This window comes from Ornithorhynchus anatinus, chromosome 13, assembly GCF_004115215.2.
Source record: "Ornithorhynchus anatinus isolate Pmale09 chromosome 13, mOrnAna1.pri.v4, whole genome shotgun sequence".
In the NCBI taxonomy this organism is placed as follows: Eukaryota; Metazoa; Chordata; class Mammalia; order Monotremata; family Ornithorhynchidae; genus Ornithorhynchus; species Ornithorhynchus anatinus.
This window is the reverse complement of record NC_041740.1, coordinates 8,592,023-8,609,975: the sequence shown is the minus strand read 5'-3', so window position 1 is coordinate 8,609,975 and position 17,953 is coordinate 8,592,023. Positions and strand designations below refer to the sequence as shown.

Sequence of the window (17,953 nt, the reverse complement as noted above, 5' to 3'; positions counted from 1 at the left end):
ATGGGGATCAAGACTGTGAGCCCCATGTGGGACAGGGACTGTGTCCAACCTGATTTGCTTGTATCCAGCCCAGCGCTTAGTGGAGCTCCTGGCACATAATAAGCACTTAACAAAGATCACAATTATTATTATTAATGATAATGAACTTATATAATTATTAAGTGAAACCATTTTTCTTAAAACCCTTCCCTTTAAGGGTTTGTGAGAAGTCAAAGAGAGAAATCAAAAGTCAGATGATTGGAGAAGTGCCAGTGTCCCCCCCAAGAGAAGAGAAACATGGCTGAGTCAAGTTGGAAGAAGCCAGTTGTCCACAGATTGTAGTCGTATTAAAAGCTTACTGTGTGCAGGGCACGGTACTGCGCACTGGGGAAGAATACCCCATTGGGGATTAGATATGGTCCCTGGCCTTAAGGGTGATCATAGATCTGTCTGCCTCACTCACTTAAAATAATGGTTGACACCTAGTAAGCGCTTAACAAATGCCATAATTATTATGACTTACTACATGCTCTTCCCTGTCACAAGCTTCTTCTGCCCCTTCTGTCCGCATCCGCCATCTGACGTACCTCACAGTTCCATACAGCGGGGTCACGGTAGTTTGAAGTTGCTGCCTGTTTCTTTGCTCTCTAAGTTCCTCCTAAGACATTTGAAGGGTAAACCGTTTACACCCAGGTTGACACCAGGATAATTCAGTGAGACGGCATTGCAGCATGGCTTCAGGATAAAGAAAGGTCTTGACCTATGTCTAGCCAGGCATGTCGCAACATATCAAAGAAACAAAAGGAGGGCAAAGTCGTGGACAAGAACAGGGCAAGCGATTGTCCGACACTGGAAATCTCATTAGGCTGAGAGTTGAACTGTACATAAAGGTGGGCTCATTACGTCCATCATCTGTGACTTCTCCCGGGTTCATGCGTTGACGCTGCAGGAGCTGCCCTCTATCCAGACAGCACGTTTTCACCCAACACCTGCACTCTCGGATGAGAAATGTTTTGCTCCTGAACTCTAAAAACATTAGTTTTTACCATTTCAATTTGTTTATAGGGAACACTCAGAGCTTCATTTTAGACTGAACAGATTAATCATTGTATTTGCTTCCCCTTTGTAGCTTGGCATCTTGGAATGTTGAAGGAAATTATAGCGTGAAGAATTAAATTTATCCGGACTAGGAAAGGTTGCATTACTCACAATTGTCAAGCCTCAATATGACCCAAATATAGCTTTTGAATAGATGACATTTCAGTAATTTTTAATCTACCAGAGTAATAACATCCTTGGAATGTATTTTAGTTTTCTGTAAATGAGGGGAACTTTGTAGAAATAAAGCCAAAAGGCAAAATTACGGAACCTGATAAAAATAGAGGAGTGAAACCATTTTTCCCCTCTGAGAAAGAGGAAAAAAAAAACTAATAAGAAAAATGGTAGCACTTGACTTTACTTGAGAACCTATTAAAATGCTTCACTGTGAGAAAATGCAATAGTGTATATTTTTTTACAGCAGTTCCCAACAAAGCGCAATTCAGATGTTTACTCACTAGTCTTGGACATTGTTGCAGGGCAGGCATTTTTTTAGCTGGAGAAACTGAGGCAGAGAGGTTAAATGAATTATATATAATAAAGTGGTATTTGTTAAGCACTCACTATGTGCCAAGCTCTCTACTAAATGCCAGGGTATTTGCATATTATCAGGTCCCACAAGGGACTTATGCTTGAATTTGTGTTTGGGTAACAGGATGTCTCCTGTTCCGTCCAAATTTGAAGACCGTTAGTATCAGAAAAGCGTGGCTTAATGGATAGAGCATGGGAGTCAGAAGGACCTGGGTTCTAATCCTGGCTCTGCCACTTCTCTGCTATGTGACCTTAGACCAGTCACTTCACTTCTCTGTGCCTCAGTTATCTCATCTGTAAAATGGTGATTAAGACCATGAGTCCTATAAGGGACAGGAATGTGTCCAACCTGATTAACTTGGGTCTACCCCAGCACTTAGAACAGTGCTTGGCACATAGTATATTGAATAATGTGGGGCAGCATTGTTCAGTGGGTAGAACACAGGCCTGGGAATCAGAAGGAGCTAGGTTCTAATCCCGGTTCTACCAGTTATCTGCTCTGTGACTTCGAGCAGGTCACTTAACTTCTCTGTGCCTCAGTTTCCCTCCTCTGTAAAATGGGGATTAAGACTCTGAGCCCTATGTCAGATAGGGACCGTGTCCAACCCAATTATCTTGTATTCACCCCAGTGCTTAGAACAGTGGCTGGCACACAGTAAGTGCTTAACAAATACCACAGTTAGTAGCATTATTATTATTATGTTATACAAAACACAGAGGGGAAGAAGATAGAAAGCAAAGTTTGTCTTGTTGCCAAAGACCATGCGGAACAGTGATCCACCATGCAGGTTTCAGTGAGGGCTGTGGTTTGGAGCTTTTCATCTTTTCCCATGCTACCAACACATTATTAGAAACTACCGTAAACCTCAGAGTTAGAAGAGAGAACTGAAAGTGTCCCTCACTTACGAACGTGCTCCTCTGAAAGCATATTGTGGATTATTCTGATTAGCGAGATATTCAGAGAATCACTTGTAATTTTCAGGGTTATGTTAAGCGCTTGTGGATGGTAATGTTGCTCCCAATGTTTGGTGTGTATGTATATCAACAAACAAACCCTCTTCAAATTTCCAGCATCTGTGCTCCTGCAACGGAGAGAGGAAATTGAAAGGTGGTCATGTGTGAGGCAGAGAATGAAAGCAGTTTACCCCGCTCGTTAGATAATTAGTCTAACTCCTGGCAAATGTAGATTTTAATTCTAGATTCTGCTCTACTGGCGCTTTTTAGAAGCGGGCTTGAATGGCCCCAGTTGTGATGGTTTAAATCATCGCAATTCATTAGTATATGATCACTCGAAACATCACGGGGATCTTTTAGTGTCTCTTTATTGTTGCTTTTCAGACATTTATAAACACTTCTCAAAGTGCCAGTGTGTGTTGGGAATGGTTAATGTGAATAAAGGAGTATGTCAGCAAAAGCTTTTCGCCAGAGCTGGATCCAGTTTCTGGCCAGAGTCCTTTTCAGTGTGAATTAATTCACCAGTGGGAGATTTCCCCTTGCCAGGGGCTTCACTAGTGGACAGGCGAATGGAAAAACCTGCAGGGGTTAGGAGTAGTCAGGATGATGAAAAAGGTTTTGTGATTCTGGAGATTTGGGCACATTCAGTGCTGCTCTTTGAGATAATTCAGGTCTAAAACTTCAGCCTAAATTGTTGGAAGACTCGCAAGACCTTCAGATTAATCAAATGACTCCTTTACAGGTTTTTGGCTCTTGTCTCAGCTCCATTAGAATAAACTGTTGGAATTCCCTTTTGTAAAATCCCCAGGGCCCTGAAGGAGGTGTAAACCCAGATGGGTGGCTCACTCCACCATATAATTCCCCCGATGTAGAAGTGGCTTAAAGGAGCTGAGTAGCTGAGCCTTTGGCAATACAAGAAACAGATTACTACCACATTAGGTATTCCCTTCCTAATTAAGGGATATGTCTGAGTCCTAAGGAAGAGATGATCATTGGTCTTTTGGAATGTATCACTTTGCTAAATATCTCTGCATGGTGAGACTAAGTACTATAGACTGTTCGGAGAGATGCAGAACAATACTGTTGAAAAATTCTTTAGAGGCCATGTATTTTAAAAGGGATTGGGCATTTCCAGCCTAGACCAACAAAACAATGATTCCTTATATGATGTTTAAGAAAGTTCCAAGGAAATGAAGTTATCAATTAAGTTGCAGGAAGTTTATGTGGAAGTGACCTTGACCGTGAAAAGGTAAATGAAGTCATTCCTTTCCTAAAGAGAGTTTTATTAAGGAGAGTGTTGATTCATCTGGCATACTGGCATTTGAGACTTCTGTCTGTGACAATTTCATTAAATGCAAAAAGAGAACATAGAGTGCAGTGTTTTAGATGTCCAGAATCTTTTGCCTTATTGCCAAAACATTTTGCCCAAAATCAATAAGGTCGTTGTCAGTTAATCAATCAATGGTAGTTATTGGGCATTTATTGTGTGCTGAACACTGTCCTGAACACTTGGGAGAGTACTCCACAACAGAATTGGTAGACACTCTCCCTGCCCACAAGATTTGCAGTCTAGTTGGGGAAACAGAAATTAATATAAATAAATACATTTTGGATGTGTACATAAGTGCAGTGCAGAGTGGAATGAATGTCAAGTGCTTAAGGTGCACTGGTGACATGGAAGAGAGAGGAACTAGGGAAAAAGTGGGCTTAGGGAAGGCCTCTTGGAGATGTGATTTTAATAAGGCTTTGACAGTGGGAAGAGTAATGGTCTCTAGGATTAGGAAGTGGGAGGGAAGTTCAAGCCAGAGGGAGAATGTGGGGAAGGGGTCTGTGAAAAGCTAGACAAGATCGAGGTACAGTGAGTGTTCGAGGAATGAAATGTGCAGATTGTGTTGTAAAGACTGTTTTTCTAGAATTGGAATCTCTACCTCAGGTTTTTGTTTGATGTATTTGTATCATACCTTTAAAATTGAATAAGAACAATAAAGACTAATATCCTATGCAGTTCTTTTCTGTTGGCCCCACAGCTCAAACATTTGGCTGTAAAAGGGATGAGAATGAAGAAATTTTGACTTTTTCCCATTTACCTACTGGTTCAGTCATTGGTATATTAACTGCTCAAATTTCTAAGGGATCTGTTATTGCCATTGTTTACGTTAGAGCATTGTATGACTTCAAACAGCTATCCGGAACACAAATAACAAACAAAAACACTGGAATAAAAAAAATTCTGAAATCATCACTGTTTAGCTCAGTTGAATGCTTAGCATTCTGATAGAGTAAGTCTGTGGCTTTCTTAATTTATTACACTCTATAATTATTTGTAAATAATGAATATCAACCAATCAGCGGTAGTTATTTAGCACTTACTATGTGCAGAGCACTGTACTAAGCACTTGGTACAATATGACAGGATTAGGGACACTTTCCCTGTCCATAATGAGCTTACAGTCAATTAAGCTTACAGTTTATACTTGAAAATCATATCAAATATTTGTATGTTATAATCAAGTAATTTTTGTTTTGGGAAAAGATTTCATTTTCCATCGAAATTTTAAGTCCCAAACTATCATACGTATTCTAAAGAAGGAAAATGGCATTTATAAATTATTTAAAATTCATATTGTACATTTGTGCAATCATTGAAATTAACTAAGAGACTGAAATCTGTAACTGTGTCTTTAACCGAATCCTGACTCTGGACTTTGAAGTGTACTGGTCACCTGATATTTGATCTGAGAAATTAGGGGTTCCAGAAGTTGAAAAATCAGATACCTGAAATTCCTCTCTGGGAACATTATAAAGTTTCACAGGTGATATTAATTAACTTCCTTTGACTTTATTTACTAAAAAAAGTTTGACTAATTTTTGAAGGAGTTCCTGATCCTGAAGGATAATAGAATAAATCAACTTTTTCAGCAGATGGAAATATTGTAGGAAAATAAACCCAGTAATTTATACTCACTAAATGACAGTGTAGTTAGTACTTTATACTCTTCAAAACTGTTTTGTAGATGACTATGTGTCATGGAGTTGCAGATAGTGACTACCATCTGTATGAAAGGAAGGGCCCATGAAGAAAAATTCATATTAGTTTGTACCTCTTAACATTGATACAGAAAGAATCTGATAGATTTATCGTTCAGCCCTGTGGTTTTCTGAATTAATAAGCAAATGCTCAGTTTGTGAAATCTTCCCCAGAGGAAGCTATACTAACTGATGCCATTGGTAAATAGACTGTGTGCAACTCTTTTGTGTGGGCTGCTACATTTCCCTGAAAATGTTGGTTTTTGAAATTTCAAATTGCCAGTTCTGGTTGCAGGTTAAGTCTAGGAACTTAAAAAATGTGACTCAGTGCTAATAATAGCTTTTATTAAGTTCTTGCATTGTGTGAAGTGCCAAGGAATACTCCATGGATATAGTTTCATGCAAATCCGTGGCCCAGGGCACATTCAATCCAAAAAGTGGGGAGGACAGGAACACGAGAGGAAAAAAGACAAAAATTAAGCAAAAACAAAAACTGCCTAAACTAAACCATTCATTCCTTGTCCCTTCCCCAGAGTGCTTTGTTTAAAATATCACAGCCTTCCCTGTATAGTAAATAGTATGATTCTAAGTATACTTTAAAAAATAAATCTGATGGACTCTACCATCCAAAAAATGGTGGATGAGCTGTGGTCCCAAAGCAGATTTCAGAAGGGAGAATCTGCATGAAGGAATTGATTATAGTGATAGTTCATTCAGTCTTATTTATTGAGCATGTATTGTCTGCAAAGCACTGTACTAAGTTCTTGGGAGAGTACAATATAACAGACAGACACATTCTTGTCCACAGTGAGTTCACAGTCTAGAGGGCGAGACAGACATTAATATAAATAAATTGATAAATAGTGGTTTGCTCAGCCCCTCACCCCCTCTCATCTCTGCCAGTTTTGTTTCTTCTGGGGCATGAACACATTGAGCAAGTAGACAGATAAGGGTGCTGCACATTATGAAGTTCATGTAAGAGTTTTACATACTGAACCCATTTTTGGCCAAAATGGCTGCAGCAAAGTTAGAATGCCAGCCCACAGCTTCAGTTAATTTAGATTTCTGATCTGCTTCTCAGCTCTTCAGAGGACCAGAATTTTAAGATCATCATCATGATCATGGTATTTGTTAAGCAGGTATTATGTGTCAAGCACTGTTCTAAGCACTGGGGTAGAAACAAATTAATTAGGCTGGACCCAATCCCTATCCCACATAGGCTTCGCAGTCTTAGCAGGGGGTAGAACAGGCATTAAATCCCCATTCTACAGATGAGAAAACACACAGGCAACTTGTCAGTTCTGGGATTAGCACCCAGCTCCTCTGACTCCCACACCCATGTTTTTTTCCACTAGGCTATGCTGCTTCCCCTTAAAATAATGCCTACATTCTCCAACCATTCTTATACTCAAAAATGAGCTGAGAATAATGGTAATAATTGTGTGTGGCTTATTATGTGCCAAGCATAATACTAAGTGCTGGGGAGATTCAAGATAATTAGGTCAGGCACAGTCTCTGTCCCGTAAGGGGCCTACAGTCTAAAGGGGAGGGAGAACAGATATTTAATCCCTATTTTACAGATGAGGAAATCATTCAGTGGTATTTATTAAGCAGTTAGGTACAGAGAAATTAAGTGATTTGCCCAAGGTCATACAGCAGACAAGTGGCAGAGCCAGGATAAAAACCCAGGTTACCTGACTCCCAGGCTCGCACTCTTTCCATTAGGCCATAATACTTCTCAGGTTTAAAGTTATAGGAGTTTGTTTTAAAGTTCAATTGAATAAAGGATTAAAGTGGCATATATTGAGAATATTATCGGAATAGTTTTTGATATTCAACCAGTGGTCTGCTGTGTTCTGAATACCAGCATCATCTCAGGATGGCCTTTTGTGTCATTTCCGTTTTCCATTTTTTTTGCCAGTTCAGCCTAAATGCATCGTTCACATGGGCAAAACATTTTCTGAGGAGAAAAGGATGTCATCCTTTCTAGACATCCAGAAATTTTCTCAGCCTCTCTTATTTCCATCTAATAATAATAACTGTGGTTTATGTACCAAGCACTGTACTAAGCACCGGGGCAGAAACCAGGCTATCGGATTGGAAACAATCCCTTTCTTGGATGGGGCTTCCTATTCCAGAGTCTAGCAAAAACCACAGCCAGAAAGCCCTCACCCTTGGCAAACAACATTAGTATTTAGGCTGAATTTCACAGGGACTAGGGGATAAATAGGTTCTGCTCTATCCCCTGAATCCTTTACATTTGCTTTGAACATGACTCTTCTTATCTGAAGTAGGCATAAATCAGGTGGATTTCATCTGGAGATTGGCTTTTTAAAGGGCAATAAATGGTGATAAGAGAGGGTTCCCAGGGTTTAATATAGAAGGTGAGATGTAGAGTAGTTGGAATCACCTGCAGTGTGTTGTGGAGAAGTCAGGGATTGGAATAGACAGTGGACAAACCTTGAGGTCCAGTAGTGGTGGGAAACTTACTTTAGTGGGAGTGTTCACAATTTCTACCATTAGGGGACAGGGCTGCACTAGGCAAATGAAACAGAGCCAGGTCTGTCCCAAGGGGTTCTCTTGTAGGCTGTGTACATCCCTTCTTTTCTTACCTTCCAAGTAAATAAGAGCTGCAAAATTGACAAAAGGGAAGAGTGAAGGCAACAGAAATGTGGGGAAGGCTGGGAACTGCAAATCAATCAACGGAAAGTTTCTCTGAGTGTTTTTCATTAAATGCAAGGCAGTTAATCAGTTTGAATGGTCTTGTCTTCTACACATTAAAACCAAATCCAGCCTTTCATCTTCAATAATTTGGCAGCCACATATGTCTGAAAGAAAAATGGAGTCCTAAAGTGAGGTACCTTCGGGGGGTGACTGTTTGATTACCCTGGCATTTCTAAAGCATTTTTTTCAGCCCATATAAAATGATCTGTGTTGTGTTGTTTTCTTTAAATAATACAATAGTGAGTTTGTCACTAAAACCTCCTAATCTCCTGTCATCAACAGCCCAGTGAAATGGGGCCCAAGAGTAGAGCAGATTTACTTGCCCAGCCACAAAATCCTCATGCTGGGCATTGGGCATCCTCAGATAGAAAGAATGAGAGCCTTAAGTGCCAAATGCAGGCTGCACCTCCCATCAATTTCAGAATGACCGATAAATACCGCCAGGATTTGAGTCTGTCTGTTTGTTACTCCTGGTAGGAGTTCATTGGCAGTTCCTGGAGATTTGGTCTGTCCTGATCTTCTGCCTTCTGAAGAACGAGTAAGTGGTCAAATACCTAGGGCACCAGTAGTCTTCAAGTGATGACATATGGCAGAGGGTTTCGCCACAATGGCCATCTTCTCTATCCTTAATGGAAACCAGCTGCTGAGTATATGATCTTATGATGATTACAAATGCAAGATGATTGAAAGGGAAAGGAAGGGGGGACGACACAAATTTGGAAAACACTTTGAAGTCATCCAGCTGTCACTGTTCCTATGTTTTTCATTCACCAGATGTAGCAGAGTCATTATTTTTCTTAAACTCTGAAATGAAAACACTAGAGAACTGCATACCATCTAACCTTAAGACAGATTGGATGTTACTAATGGTGCAGCTACAGTGCAACTTAAGTACTTGATTAAATTGTAATGAAATTAAGTGTAATCGACTCCCATTTCAGCCACGTTTGTTTTTCGATCAATAGTATTTATTAAGCATCTGCTGTGTTCAGTGAACTGTAATAAGTACTTTGGAGAGCACAGAAAAATTAGTAGGCATGATCCCTGTCCTTGAAGTGCTTACAGTCTAGCAGGGGAATTACAGGTAGGAGGAACTAATGCAATCTAAAGATATGCTACTAGGAAATGGGGATGTGGAAGTTCAGAAAAGGAAGTTGGCAGAGGTGAATGAGAAAATTAGAATTTAATTGGGGCAGGCCTTGTGGAGGATAAGACTTCAGAAGGGCTTTGATAATAGAGAACTGGTCTTTCACATGTGAAGGGTGAGGGAGTGACAGCCAGGATGGAAATATGAGGAATAGATTGGCAGCAGGAGAGATGAGTATAGGCACAGTGAGTAGTTTTTCTTGTGGAGGATGAAGAGTGTGAGCTGGACTGTAGTGGAAGAAGAGAGTGGATAAGTAGGAGGGAGAGAGCTGATCGGGGTCTTTAAAAGCCAGAGGTGAGGAATGGGCAGCAATTGGAAATTTTTGAGAAGTGGGAGGATGAATGCAGAACATTTTAGAAAAATGATCTTGGAGGCAGGGTGAAAATATGTACTGGAGAGGGGAGACGCTGGAGGCGGGGTGATCAGCAAGGAGGCTATGACAAGGTCTGGACTGGTTTGGATGGAAAGAAAGGGATGGATCTAGAAATGTGGAAGAAAAATGGACAGGATTTGGCTCCAGCTTGGATGTGTGTTGAAACAAAGGGAGTAGTCAAGAATAACACTAGTGTTATCATCAGATTTAGAAGGGAAAATGAGTTCAGTTTTGGTCCCATTGAAGTGCTAGCAGAATATCCAGATAGAGATGTGTCTGAAGAAGAGAGATGTGCAAGGTTGCCGAGGGGAGCGGCTGGACGGTAAGCTCACTGTGGACAGGGAACATGTCTATGGACTCTGTATTATACTCTCCCAAGCACTTATTACAGTACTCTGCACACAGTAAGAATGCAATAAATACCATTAATGATGATGATGAGGTCAGGATTAGCGAGATAGGATTGGGAATTAGCAAAAAGAGGAGGTAGTTGAAGCAATGGCAGTGGATGAGGTCTCCAAGGGATAAGGGTAAATTGATGAGAAGGGGAATCTCATCTCCCCTCCTCTTACCACTCTTTCCCTTCCCTTCCTTCTCTCCTCTTCTTTTCTCCTCCACTTCCTCCCTCCTCTTTCCTCTTCTCTTCCGAGGATCAGCAAGGCCTACTGGATAAAGCATGGTCCTGGGCGTCATAGGACTTAGATTCTAACCCTGGCTCTGCCACTTGTCTACAGTATGACCTTGGGCAAGTCACTTAATTTCTGTGACTCAGATACCTCACTTGTAAAAAGGGGATTAAGACTGTGAGCCGTATTTGGGACAGGGACTGTGTCCAACTTGATTAACTCGTATCTACCCCAGCACTTAGTACAGTGCTTGGCCACATTGTAAGAGCTTCAGTACCATAAAATAAAATAAGAAAATGATCCGAGCAGAGCCTTGAGGAACACAGGTATGGAGTGGGAGTCACAGAAAGAACCAGCGAAAGAGACAGCGATCAGCGTGAGCAATAAGAGGGAAACCAGGAGAGAACCATATCAGAAAAACCAAGGTTAGATTGGATTTCCAGGAGAAGGAAGTGACACACAGACTGAGACAGATGAGAGTGTAAAGAGGAACAGGACCAAATAGAGTCTGTTAGATTTAGCGAGAAGGAGTCATTGGTGACCTTGAAAAGAATGCTGTCAATGGAGTGAAAGAGGTAGAAACCAAATTGTAGGGGGTCAAGAAGGCAGTTACAGAAGTGGAGGTAACAGGTGTCTCAAACCTGGTTAAGGAATTTGAGAGGGAATGAGTGAAAGGAGATAGGGCAAAGTCTGGGTGGTATAATTGAGGAGAAGCTTTTTTTTTTTAAGAGAGGGGTGTTCAAAGGCCAGAGGGAAAGAAATCATCAGAGAGGAAGTGGTTGGAGATGGCAGAAAGGAAAGAAGAGCCAGGCAAAAGTGATTTTAGAAGATGAGGATGAGTGGGGATGGGGTTGCAGGTGGAGAGGCTAAATTCTGAAAGCACGTGAGCAATCTATTTTTTGGATATGGCCAAGAAGGTTGAGAGACTGGATGTGAGAGAGCAGCAGAAGTGAGGGAGAGATTTTAGGGAGCTCATGCTTGATATTTTGATTTTGTCAACAAAGTAGATAGCATGGTCATCGGGAACTCGACAAGGGGAGGCTGAGGGAACCAGGGATTTAAGGAAGGAGTTAATAATCAGAAATAGTTGGTGGGAGCAATGGACATGGAAATCAATCAAAGGAGGAAGAAAAGTAACATGGCTGAACAAAAGAGAGGGGAGAGTTAGAATTTGTTCCTTGAATGCCAGCATTTGTGTGTGAGTTGCTATAAAAGTTAAACCCTGAGTCACAGGGAGGATATTTGGCTTATCCCTCAGATCACGATAACATTGGATTTGAGGATTTTCTGGGGAATCAGAAGAAAAGTTCAGGGCTCCTGGAATAGTGGGAAGAGTAGGTAAACTCCTTTCTCTTGGCAGTAGTTTTGAAAATAGAGGCCAAAGATGGCTGACCTTCCAAGAACTGCATCGTGTTTGAATTCAGAGACCGGCCTCTTGATTATTTTCTTCCCCGCCCCACTTTCTAATTTTAATGTCCTGTCTTTGCTCGAACAAAATATCTGTGACCTTTCCTATTTTGAAGGAAATGTAAGATGAGCACTGCAGAATTGCTTGGACCAAAGTTGTTGTAAACACACTCAAGTCATCTCTTTGCTCTAATTTACAATACCGTTACCCATGGATCTGAACTTCTATGTCTTCCCAAACAAAAGCGGATCAAGCTGTCACATTAAGAAATGCAGCTCCTGGTTTCTGGGTTTCATGCCATCTCTCTCTCTCTCCGCTCAATTGCTCACTTCTTGCTCTGCAAAGGGGGAATGTAAATTAAGGTTGTGTTATAATTGTTGGTGGAGATGGGTTTGTAAACTAAGCCTGCCTTGTCTCATAGTTTTCAAAGAAGCTATAGGAGCCTCTATGGGAGGAGGTCTTACTAACGATCTTATTCACTTAGCATGCACAGCTGGATTTGGAAAACATTGACATTCCTGCATCTGGATTGTGTATAACTATGGATGCCTTCTTTGCATGATTAGAATTAGCATTTTCCAACTATTTTCACCTTTCATTTTTAACCCATTATATGACCATTTTGACTCATTCGCTAGCTCCCACCATCATAAATTTTCTCCACTCAGTCACTTTCTGACTCACCCAGGTGAAACACTTTCTTTCCTCTTTCAGACTCTGTGCAGTTAGCACTGTCCGTTTCACCTAGCCTAGAACTGTACCCAGTATGTTAATCTTGTATGACAATGATGGTTTATTTGTGAGGGAAGAACTGGCCCTTTCCTACTCAGAGGGAGATTCTTTCATTTACCCTATCACATCTCCTCCAAGAGGCCTTTCCAGACTAAGCCCCACTTTTCCTCAACTCCCTTCCACATCACCCTACCTTTTTTCCTTTGCTCTTCCCCCTGTCTCCCAGCCCCACAGCACTTATGTATATATCTATGATTTTATTTATTTGTATTGATGTCTGTTGCCCCCTCGCTAGACTGTTAGCTTATTTTGGATAGGGATTGTCACTGTTTACTATTGTATTGTACTTTTCCAAGCACTTAGTACAGTGGTCTGCACACAGTAAGTGCTTAATAAATCTGATTGAATGAATTAACCAACTTTCCAGTGAAGAGTTTCCAGTGATTATCTCTTTCTGTTTCAGGTGGGGTTTTTTTTTGTTTTTTGGTGTTTTTTTTGCAATGCCTAGTGCTACTTTTTATTCTGCCTTTTTCAACCACACTGCTTCAAAAGTCACCCCATTCTAAATTGTCACAAGTCAGGCTGTTCTATCTGTTGCAGTTGTCTCCCAGAAATCCACAGCTCTTGTACAAGATCATCAGGTCCCACATGGGGCTCGCAGTTTAAGTAGGAGGAAGAACAAAGTCCCCATTTTGTAGATGAGGAAACTGAAGCACAGAGAAGTTGTGACTTGCCCTAGGTCACACAGCAGATAAGTGGCAGATTTGGGATTAGAACCCAGACCCTCTGTCTCCCAGGCCCGTGCTCTTTCCACTACACCACACTGCTTCTCTTTGTTGCTTCGTTCGCGCTGGTGCCACGTGTGTTTTGAATCATGGCACTAGCCTCAGCCCCCAGATTGTGTTGCTGTTTGAGGCTCTTCCCCCCAAGCCTCTCAAGGCTGAAAAACTTTATCAACCTGCATAATAATAACCATCTTTCTCTACTTCTCTACAGAAAATCATTCTGCCCCCCCTGATGTTACCACTTACACCTCAGAGCACTCGATCCAGGTAGAAAGACCACAAGGATCTACGTCCTCAAGAGCAGCCCCAAAATATGGCAATGCTGAACTTATGGAGACTGGAGACGGTACGTCACAGAAGAGTTGCGTGATTCTGTCCCAAAGCACTGTAATTTCTACAACCCGTCCCCCGCACCCTCTCAGTCATTTTGCACATCTGCTCTGTGTTTCTTCTGGCCATATTTCATTTGGGAGCACAGACTAGCAAAGTTACTGAATCTTACTGAACCCACAAAAGAAGGTGGCATATGGGAAACAAATGTTAAGCTCAAAGAATGATCTCTTCATCAATAGAGTGAGATTACTGTGGGAAAAAAATGTAATTTTCCATTGTTAGCCACCTCAAGAAAAGAAACCTTTCAAGATCTCAATATTTTCCCCAATGTGTCAGTAACATTGATGTTGGAATTAGAGCAAACAGGCTAAGACACCAAAAGGTTATCTAAAAGGGCGAGCTGCAATTTATTGTAAAATTAAAAGAAATGGACAAGTGGGAACTTTAGACTGTAAGAAGTGGAGGAATTTTATTGTCCTCCACCCAAGTAAGTCTTGATATGGTCAGTGCCATAGAACCAGAGGTTATCTGACCCCAGGGAATGCCTTTGGCTCTCGGAACCACTTCCAGAGGTGTAGCCAATCACTCAGTCAGTGAGTTGAGCTCTTACTATGTGCAGAGCACTATACTAAACTCTTGGGAGAATACAGTATAACTGAGATGGTAGACACAGTCCCTGCCCACAGTGAACTTACTGTCTAGAGGGGGAGGCAAGCATTCAGGTAAATACATAAATTACGGATATGTACGTAATGATGGATATTCAAAGCCAGGCTATGACATCATGTGACTCTTCCTGCCACTGAACATACTCTTCAACACTACTAGTGGTGCTCAAGGAAGACCAGAGCTTGAAAAGAAATGGTTTTACTGGGCCATGTATGGTGTCACTAGTTCTCATAATAGTAAGTGTAGTTATTTGCTTGCGTGGCAAGCATTGCTCAAAGCCCTGGGAAAAACTACAGGTTGGAGAATTTGACAAGATCCCCAGGCCCACAAAAGATTCACAGATCCAAGAATAAGGAGGAACCGGGTCTGTGACAGTCACATCAAGTAATAGCAATAGAAACACAAAAGCAGCATAAAAGGAGATGACTGCAGTGATTACAAGAGGGAAATGTAGCCTGAGGGGCCCAGTTTCAGGCTCATCATGACTCAGTCACAGTTCACAGCTGCAGCCACAGCCATCGATTTAAAAACAGCCTGAAACATTAAGAAGGGCTCACAGTGACCTTGCTTCTTGACCCTGCAGTGGTGGAGCAGAGCAGGGGTGGATGGGAAGTCCCAGGGGAGAGGGAGCAGAGTTCTGAGATGAGAGAAGGGAGAAATGTAGAGGCTGTCACTGTTGCTACTGCTTCGTAGACTGACGTATTTGTAAACCTGGTGATCCAGGGCCACACTCTTATTCCCTTATTCACTAAGTCATGTTTTTTATATCATACTTTTATACACATTTGGATGTATCGTTAACTTGAAAATATACAAAAGCATCAAAACATGTGAATGTGATGCTTCTGAAAATATTTTCTTTAAAATGTGTAAGTGTTATTGAAAGACTTCTGAGATTACATTTTGTGTAAAAGCAGTGATTTGTAAAACTTCCTTTTCATGTCTTTCACCATTCCTCCCACTTTTTGTAAATGACTAGAAGAGCTGGTGAAGAAGATGGGAGTTTTTGCAACTAGGGTAGACTAAACAGTTTGAAAAGGCAAGCATAAGAAATGTGAATTGATATTTAGGGCAAGAAGGAAAAGGGACACAGTGGCCCAAGTTTGTATTCTCTAAAATATAAAAGTTTTTAAGTGCAGGAAACATGAAAATTATTGAGGGCTAACTGTTTGATCACCAAGGGCGTTTTTGAACCTCGTTACTGTACACAGCTAGTTTTTTTTTTTTTTTAATCTGTCATCCTGGGACTTGAGACGGGAGGGATTTTCTTGCTAAAGTCTTCTTGTAGACAGACACCCTTCAGAAAAATCCCAAGCTTCAGGATAACTTCAGATCCAAAGTAGAGTGTCCGAGCTGGCCTTCCTGCAATGCATGTTAGAAAGTAGATGAGGAATGGGAATTTTATCCTGCTCCTTTGTGAGTTGCGTCATGGTAGACGCTGTTTGATCCTACCAGGAAGTGAAAGCAACCTGCATATGCAGTTTTCTAGCCATGTATTTTTAAAAGAGTGATGAGGCATAATGTGCAGAAGGCTGGGAATGCATTGATAAAGTTTATGTTAATTTGGAGGGAAGAGTCTTGAACTATAAAAGAAAAGACTAAGAGGTGACAACTGTTCTCAAAATATGTGAAGGGTTTTTATGTGGAGGAAGCTGACCAGTTCTCCCTGGACAGTGTCAGCCCACATCAGTCAAGTGGAAATGGGCAGAAATTGTGGTGAGAGGGAAGAGGTTTATAGATAAAGAAGGGCATCAGGGAGGTTAAGCTATAGAACAAGCTGCCTAGGGAAGATATTGAGACTTTTTACTTTGAGATGATTGGTCACTCACCCAACAGTCAATCATTCAATATTATTTACCTAGTCCTTACTGTGCACTAAGCACTCTGGAGAATACAGTACAACGGAGTTGTTAGGCATGTTCCCTGCTCACCAGGAGCTTGCAGTCTTGAGGGGGAAACCAACATTAAAAGCAGTTATAGATATGTAAATAAGCACAGTGGGGCTGAGGGTGGGGCGAATAAAAAGTACTTAAAGGGTACAGATCCTTTCTATGCATAGGCGACACAGAAGGGAGAGGGAGTTGGGGAACTGAGGTCTTAGGATAGGGTTCTTGGAGTTTAATAAGGCTTTGAAGGTGGAGAGAGCTGTGGTCTGTTGTAGATGAAGGGGGAGGGAGTTCCAGGTCAGGGGGGAGGACGTGGTCAAGGGTTCAGTGGTGAGATAACTGAGATCGAGGTACAGTGAGTAGGCTGGCATTGGAGGAGCAAAGCGTGCAGACTTGGTTGAAATAAGGGAATTACGTGTCCCTAGGCACACTCTCAGAATTAAGTAGTAAAAGCCTAGTAATTGTCCACTATTCTGTCATTTTTCCATCTCATCTCAGAGTATTTCTCCATCTTCCCCCTCACCCACCCTTAGACTATGAGCCCATATGGTATAAGGGATTCTGTCTGATCTGGTCATCTACTCTAGGGCCTAGTACCCTGCTTGGAACATAGTACAGAGTCAAGTGCCTAGTACAGTACTCTGCACACAGTAAGCACTCAATAAATATCATTGACTGATAGTAACCCTTTAGCAAATTACCATAATTATGAAGTGCCCTTGCCTCTGGTGCCTGGACCTCAATTGTTGTAACTTGCCAAACCATCCCAGATTTTTTAGAGTGGGTTGGGAGTGTTTGCGTGGACTTGATTTTTACCCCTCCTCAGTTGGACATAGTGCTCTTGTGACATGGGTAATTCTTGCCAGATTGGCTTGTTTGTGCTACACTGGTAACTGGCAGCCCTCTTATCTCTCCCTCGGTTCCTTTTCTTCAGGAGTGCCTGTAAGCAGCAGAGTTTCAGCAAAGATTCAACAGCTGGTCAATACCTTAAAACGGCCCAAACGACCACCATTACGAGAATTTTTTGTAGATGACTTTGAGGAGTTGTTAGAAGGTAAAGAGATTTTGTTTGTCTTCCCAGTGTTCTTGAAATACTCTGTAGAGTAATGATACTGTTTCTTCTAAGGCTCCTGTTTTTGAAAAGAGCAATAAACTAAACATTTCCTGGGATAATCAGCCTCCTCATAAGAGAACTTGAGCAAAGTGAAACGCACTTAATAATCAACCCTGAGCTCTGAGTTAGTGAGATGGATTTTCATTAACTGTTTAGTCATATACAGTGTGTCACTTTTAGCTGTGGGCTTGCCAAAGGAGATGTGAATGTGAAAAATCCGGAACTGCTAGTAAAGCACTGAAGTAAATGACTAAGGGGAAGATGGGAAGTTGGGAAAGTAAAGAAGGTGATGGAGCATGGAGGAGTCAGGAAAAGTCAAAGGTGAAGCAGCTTTTGAAAAGGACTATTTTGGGATTTTTTTTCCCTCCTTTCCCTAACCTTTTGTTTTGCTAATAGCAAAATCTGGTCAATGATATATATCTATTATTTTAAAGGTAAAATCCTTATTTATTGGTACTAGAATTTAGACTTGCTGGATCAAAAGAAGGTAACTGGTGATTCATTGTATTATTGTGCCACTTTAATAAAATTTCTTCATCCCACTTGGACCATTTTTGATTCCACAAC

The 17,953-nt window shown here is 41.3% G+C and overlaps 1 protein-coding gene across 5 annotated transcripts in view; it reads left to right on the top strand.

Moving 5' to 3' along the window:
• Positions 1 to 17,953, top strand: part of DIP2C (disco interacting protein 2 homolog C) — a 391,162-nt gene that overhangs the window by 263,589 nt on the left and 109,620 nt on the right. For all 5 annotated transcript variants that reach the window (XM_029077686.2, XM_007667846.4, XM_016227461.3 and 2 more), the window contains 2 exons: positions 13,596 to 13,730; positions 17,207 to 17,326. In XM_029077686.2, the coding sequence (XP_028933519.1) occupies positions 13,596 to 13,730; positions 17,207 to 17,326 (255 nt within the window). The remainder of the gene's footprint in view (positions 1 to 13,595; positions 13,731 to 17,206; positions 17,327 to 17,953) is intronic.